Source organism: Montipora capricornis, chromosome 2 (assembly GCF_036669925.1).
Source record: "Montipora capricornis isolate CH-2021 chromosome 2, ASM3666992v2, whole genome shotgun sequence".
Classification (NCBI taxonomy): domain Eukaryota; kingdom Metazoa; phylum Cnidaria; class Anthozoa; order Scleractinia; family Acroporidae; genus Montipora; species Montipora capricornis.
The window spans coordinates 47,078,815-47,085,724 of NC_090884.1; the positions used below are offsets into that span (position 1 = coordinate 47,078,815).

A 6,910-nucleotide genomic window follows, 5' to 3' on the forward strand; every position below is an offset into this window, starting at 1 on the left:
GAACCCCCAAAACATATTGCATTATGGGAATGGGAAAATAGTCAATGGAAAGACAAGACCAATATAATCCTGCACCAAGCCAATACTCATTACTTTAACAGAGGGAAATTTTCCAAAACGTTGTAGAAATACATTTTTGTGACTGCAAATCGTTTTCCTGCATTTGAGCGCTTGAATAATGGGAAACTCTGTGGAAAACATTCTCGTCACCAGAGCCTCGGGTCGACCCAAGGCTCTGGGAAACTCTGCGTAGGAGAACATGCGCCGTAGGGTTCTTACAGCCCAAAATTGGCTATTTGAGCCTTACGGCGCCTGCTCACTCCTCGCGCTAACATAAATGCACCAATTAGAGACGCTTTTGATTGTTCTTCACGAAAACCAATGAGAAGACACTTTGTTTCAGGGTTCCCCAGAGCTCTTCTCTCCCTCGGTCAAGAGAAGAGCTCTGGGGTCGAGATTGTGTGGAAAATAGCATCAGCAAGTGCTATACAAAAGGATACGTCGCTGCTATCCCAGAGGCAAGAAATGGACCTAAGATGGGTCTCCTAAAAAGTTCAGGAAACTTCCTTCTTCCAGAATCCAATAGTATAAAATATGTACACATAAGGCCCATGGTACGACACCACGTCACTCCAAAACCCTGCCAGAAGTAAATAAGAGTTCCCTTTGAGTCAGTATTACAGTCCCTAATGCATGCCTGGTCAAATACAGTGGTCACCAGATAAATTCAAACAACTTTACACTGAAATATTGTCTCAAACCTCATCTCAGAGACTATTATTATTTGACTTATTTCTTGAGTAGCATTTTGGATCTCACCAGTCCTATAATTTACAGCATGGGCTGTGAAATGCAAAGAAATCTTTGTGCGATGTGGGAATGCCCAAAGTGGCCAATGTGTTCATTTAATAATGTAATTTCTTGGTAGGATAAGAAACGGTAGTCGGTGCAATGAAAAGACTTCACATGAACATCACAACAAGATGCATGGCAGGGAAGTCATCCTGTATAGCAGCAACCAAAGTAAGAGATCAGAGATGTTACTATTAAGTGGCATGTGTGCAGGAGGGGGCACCAATCTCTTTGGCCCTCTATTACTTTGGCACTTCAGTAACCAGGCAAGTCACATTGATGTTTTATTCAGACCTACCCTGTAAAGCCCTTTAAATTCCCAACTCTGACCCGTCTGTCTTCTGATCTAAAGAGTCAATATTGATATGAAAAACTGCCAAATGTAACATACCCATTAAGCCGCGGCTACACAAGCGATTTTTCGCTCGCACCGGTGATGAAAATCACAAGTGTAGCCACCCTTGAACTGGCGATGCGACAGCTGAAAAAATCAGGAAAAAAATCACGAGAAATTCAACTCATTCATTTCCTCGCGATTTTTTTTCGACGACTTTCGCATCTCCAGTTCAAGGGTGGCTACACTTGCGATTTTCATTGCACGCTTGTGACGTGACAAAATTTAAAAAAATCGCATCACCAGCGCAAGCAAAAAATCACTCGTGTAGCCGCAGCCTTAGTCTAAGAGTAATCATGAAAAAAAACACAAATGTTGCACAAAGGCTCAAACCAAATTAATTAGAGTGGCTCTCTACATCTCTCACAATATTTTACTGCTTTAATCATTGCTAGGAGTACACCACAGATCTGCTTCTTGCAGCCATTTCGAACACAAAATAAATTTGCCAAACCGTATTCTACTGCACAAGCCTAAGACTACAAGTGATTTCAAACTTATTTGTTTACCAACTACAGAGATAAAAGAAACATTTTGGTAAATTTAGTTAAATTTATTTAGTGCCGGTGTATACCTGGCTATACCTTAGCAAGCTCTAAAGGAGTTTCAATAATGGCTCTTGCTGTTGAAGCTGCTGCTCCACCTATTAACACTCGGCTGTAAAATGGAAAGAGGAATATTATTATTGTCTGCTTAGCCTAACGTGATTGATACTAGGCCAAATAACCCAGTATTTTAGCTATTAACCCATTGACCCCTGGGAGTGAGACAGAATAGATTTTACTCCGTTCAATGCCAGTCGATTTTACTCAACAATGGGGGGTAGGATGGGGTGGTTCAGGAGTCAATGGGTTAAATAAGGATTGAGTAATGGTCAGCAAATTTCAACACAGCAGTGAATTGGGTCGACTAAAATTCAGAATTAATTATAAGAAAGAAAGCATTCTTGACCAGAATTACATAATTTGTACTTACACTTGCAATCCACCTGTCAAAGGAATTTCCCGTCTCCCAAATCCGTTGAAATACGTATATCTAAAAACATACAAGGATGACTTGCATTTCATAAAATCAATAATGAAAAGTGAGCTAGGTCAGTTACCCACAACTGTTTGCAAAATGTGCATGCAATCAAAAAGATATAATCATTAATGAACATGAGAGGAATTTTCTAAAAGCAATTAACAATCAATGTTGATATTGCAAGGGGAGGTCAGACTTGCTAAAACTACTCACAGGGCTTCAAATACAGCAAACTGAGTTGACCTGTAGATTCCAGATCCCCAAAGTGGAGGAATGCAGCCCCTATGACGTATAAAATAATATGCAAATGATCATTATCAGACGTAATTGTTACACACCACCAGTATTCATATACTGTGTAGACTCTTACAAATATATCAAATTCCTAACAATTCAGTATAGATTAAAACAGCATTCAAGTTCAATCAATCTGTTGGCTTTGTAAATCATTATTCTGAAACCTTCCTTGGCCATCACATGTGGTTGAAGGTAACAATAAGATATTCCCCCAAGTCACTGACAATAAAGTCAAATGGCTTTTGTTATAAATACATTTAGGTTGGTAATAACTATAATTTTTTCCCTGACTACAACCATTGTTCCCAGGCACCCAAACCCAATGCTCCTTATTTGAGCCTTGAAACTATGACGCATGTATCCACCGCTTTTACCTACCTGTGTGGGAGGCGCGGTGGCCTCATGGTTAGTGTGCTTGACTCCGGATCGAGTTGTCCGGGTTCGGGGCCTGGCCGGGGACATTATGTTGTGTTCTTGGGCAAGACACTTTACTCTCACGGTGCTTCTCTCCACCTAGGTGTATAAATGAGTACCGGCGTAATGCTGGGGGTAACCCTGTGATGTACTAGTATCCCATCCAGGGGGGAGCATAAATACTCCTAGTCGCTTCATGCTACGGAAACCGGAGATAAGCACCGGCCTTAATGGGCCTTCAGGCTCGTAACAGAGACTTTACCTTTTACCTTTACAAGCTCCTTGCACACCAAGGCTGTTACTGAGGCTGTTTGGAATTTGAAGTTTTTTTTCCCACAGAACAACTTAAGAAAGCTCAGGAGATCGATCAACATGTGTCCGTGCATTCCGGAGCGAATTGGAATTTGGCAGTGTTGGTTTTTGAGGAGAGGGGAAAACTGGAGTGCCCGGAGAAAAACCTCTCGGAGCAAGGAAAGAACCAACAACAAACTCAACCCACATATGACACTGGAACTGGAATTCAAACCAGGGCCACAATGGTGGGAGGTGAGTGCTCTCACCACTGCACCAACCCTGCTCCCCAAATTCCAGATTCCAAATTCCAAATTCCAATTGTACACCAAGGCTGTTATTGAGGCTGTTATTGAGGCTGTTACCAATGAACTAAAAATGTTAGATGGCTGTACCTCCACATGAAATGTTTGGTGTGACAAGTTGCATGACACAAGTCCTAAGCCATACTGTGGCAAAACATGCTGGGAAATCAAGGGGTGGACAATGTGTTTTGAATGTGTATCATTGTTGATTGACATTACATCAGGATCATTAAGCAGGTATATACAAATTAAGTTTAAAAAATACTTACTTGTAAAGGCCTCTAATGCCTTGTGTTTTTACTGTCCTTGCAAATGATCTGATCATTCCTTCATGTTCAAATCCTTGCTGGGCCTGCATCTTGGTTTTGATGGTATCAAAGGGGTGACCAACAGCAACACTTGTTGTGCCATAAAGTACCCCAACTGAAATGATGATTTAAATTAACTAGTGCACTTTTAAAGTACCCCTAACCCCAAAAGATTTATTTCGCTAAAATGAATCTTTGCACCTGTTCGAAACGCATTGCAGCCATTTTTTCTTTTTCTAACAAATACTGCCTTTTTATGGGCTTCAAAACTTGCGAAAAACCAAGCATCTTTTTGTTCACGACCGAGTCAGAAGGGGAGTGGGTCTATTTGAAGCCTATAAAATGGCAGGATTTGTTAGAAAAAGGAAAAAATGCATTTCAAACAGGTGCAAAGATTCATTTTAGGGAAAAAATTTTTGGGGGGTAGGGGCACTTTAACTTTCCCTCATCCCCAGTCCCTGCCCACACCCCCGTCACCGCCCCCCAAAAGCAGGATTCGCCACAACACTTAAGGTGCTTTCCTGTTCTTATGCATTAAGCCTTAAGTAATAGTCAATAATGATAACTTATAGGAAGTCCATATAACTTGACAATCAAGTGAGGCTTTTGAGACCTTCAATGGAGTGTCTTGTCTTTCACTGGCTCTATCGCGTCAGTGTATTTAGGAGACAAAAAGCTTGGCAATTGCAGTTAAGACGTGGATTGTTTTGCCACCACATGAAAAACTGGCTGTTTCTTATTTTGACAGTACGGCCTTTTATTTCTCATTTTAAACTCTAGTTTAGTCCACCGTCCTGTCGAACAATTTGATACCTGAAATGAAGTTTGTACTGAGAGGAAGGAACAGTAGCGGTGAAAGGAAAAGATAAAGAATTCTTAAAGGTTCGAAGCGAAGGACCAGCATTTGACAGATTAAGCCATAAGAGAAGAGGTTTTGCTCAGAATCTTAAGAAGTCATCTTTTTTAGAACAACTTTACCTCCAAGACCTATGAGCCCTTCTTGAATCCAGTTAATTCTTCTTTCGTTGTGAGTCATGGCACAACGGATTCTTGTTTGAGCGTCGTAAACACTGTTATGTACACACACACGAACCAGTCAATGCCCGACTTTTCAGGCAGGTTGCGTGAATCAAGGTACCAATGAATATCAAGGCTTCGTTTTGTTAACGGCAGAATTCAATTATGATACATTGCTATGATTTCTTCAGTGCCTCGCCCACTTTTGTTGCTGGTCGCTTCCGAGGAAAGTGATTGCATATAAATAATCAGTAATTGCGCCTACATGAAGGTGCTTTTAAAAGTGGAGGTAAACTACGTGGAATGCCATAGGCAACAGTAGTGTGGGGGTCAGGGTTGCGAACCAATGGTGACTAATATTTGGATCAGCTGCTACCTCACCCTTCGCAGTAGTGTAGCAGCTGTTCCAAAGATTACTCGCCATTGGTTCCCCATAGGCAGACCATGTCTAAAATTTGCTCAAGTTTCGTTGTTATCGTGGTCTCATATGGTAATTAGCCATGTGCTTGTGCTTCTCACTGAAGTTAAGTCCCATTGGCTGTGGTTAATACTTGGATGGGTGACCGCTCATTCGACTTTATTCCTGTACTTTGAAGAGTGGATAGCTGATCAGCCAAAATTCTTGTTCTGGAATCACCAAATATTGTTAATGAAATTACAATCACATGGTATTAAAGGAATTCCCTTAAAGTGGTTTAAAAGTTCCCTTCAAAACAGACAGCAGTACGAAGCAATAGGTGATACAGAGTCTCCAAGACAAGCAATGACTTGCGGAATTCCATAAGGCAGTACATTAGGGCCTTTGCTTTTCTTGCTTTATATTAATGATCTACCTAACTGCTCAGAGTCCTTATTCCTGATGACACAAATCTGTTTGCCTCAACTCGTGATTTGAACACTCTCGAAATATCAATAAACTCTAAAGTGGCAAAAGTCAAGGAATGGTGCGATGTTAACAAACTTTCTATAAATTATACCAAAACCAATTATATGATTATCAAATCATCAAGGAAACCATCTGGGAATACACAAATAAATTTACTTAACATAGATGCCTCGCGCCACCTACTATAACAAAAAGATCATACTAAATATCTGAGTGTTGTGATCGATAACCCATTAAGTTGGAAATATCATATCTCTCATATTTGCTCGCGTATCTCAATCAATCAATCAATCAATCAATCAATCAACTTTATTTAAACACGGTAAATGGCTCAGCAAGCTGGTTTTCAGACATGCCGTGTAATAATTACAAAGTGTAAATGCTAAAAAATTACAAGAATTACAAGATATAAATGTTGAAACGACTAATGAACTAGGTATAACTTAGCGCTAAATATCACTTAATGTCCAAAGAAATTTAAACAATAGTAATAGTTAGTAACAAACATAATCTACTATGTAATACTATATAAAAATGTGCCCTAGCGAGGTAAAATGTGTCCTATAATATCGCACGTTTAACGCTTGCAAGATCCCTTATCTCACGTATTTGATTCGACAGTTGGTTCCAAGCATTTGCGCCTCGATAACAGGAAGAACGTTTTAGAAAATTCGTTTTAGGTAGCGGTAATTGGAACTCATAGTTCGAACCCCTTAAATAATTCTGAACTTCTGAGGTTCTATGAAAATACTCCTGGAGATACGTTGGACAATTGTTATTGAATACTTTAAACATCGTAATTAACAAGTGCCTTTTCTCTCTTTCTTCTAAGTTAGACCACTCTAGAGAATTTAGTACTGCTGATGATCGAATCGAGTAATCAGCCCTAGTAATAATCCGTGCTGCTCTATTTTGTAACTTTTGTAATTTGTCAGCACGTGTTTTGGAGCAGTCACTCCATACAACATCACAATAATCAAAATAAGGTTGTACAAGTGAATAGTAAATTGTCTTAAGAGTCTCTTGATTGTCAGTTAATTTTCTAGCTAAATACAACATTCGCAAGCCATTCGAGACTTTAGATGAAATATGTTTGATCTGATCATCCCAGGTTAGCATTTCA

General features: G+C 39.9%; 1 protein-coding gene across 3 annotated transcripts in view; it reads right to left on the bottom strand.

Annotated features, from left to right (window-relative positions):
- LOC138024514 (mitochondrial substrate carrier family protein S-like) overlaps positions 1-5,136 on the bottom strand; it is an 8,981-nt gene extending 3,845 nt beyond the window's left edge. The window contains exons 1-7 of one of the 3 annotated variants that reach the window (XM_068871729.1): positions 4,863-5,134; positions 3,846-3,999; positions 2,483-2,551; positions 2,222-2,281; positions 1,831-1,903; positions 1,151-1,198; positions 501-640 (exon numbers count right to left, since the gene is read on the bottom strand). In XM_068871729.1, coding sequence (XP_068727830.1) covers positions 501-640; positions 1,151-1,198; positions 1,831-1,903; positions 2,222-2,281; positions 2,483-2,551; positions 3,846-3,999; positions 4,863-4,920 — 602 coding nt within the window. In that variant the 5' untranslated portion in view covers positions 4,921-5,134. Of the gene's footprint in view, positions 1-500; positions 641-1,150; positions 1,199-1,830; positions 1,904-2,221; positions 2,282-2,482; positions 2,552-3,845; positions 4,000-4,862 lie in introns of all 3 variants that reach the window. The other 2 variants (XM_068871741.1, XM_068871737.1) reach the window with 2 other exon arrangements.
- Between the last annotated feature and the right edge of the window lie 1,774 nt (positions 5,137-6,910).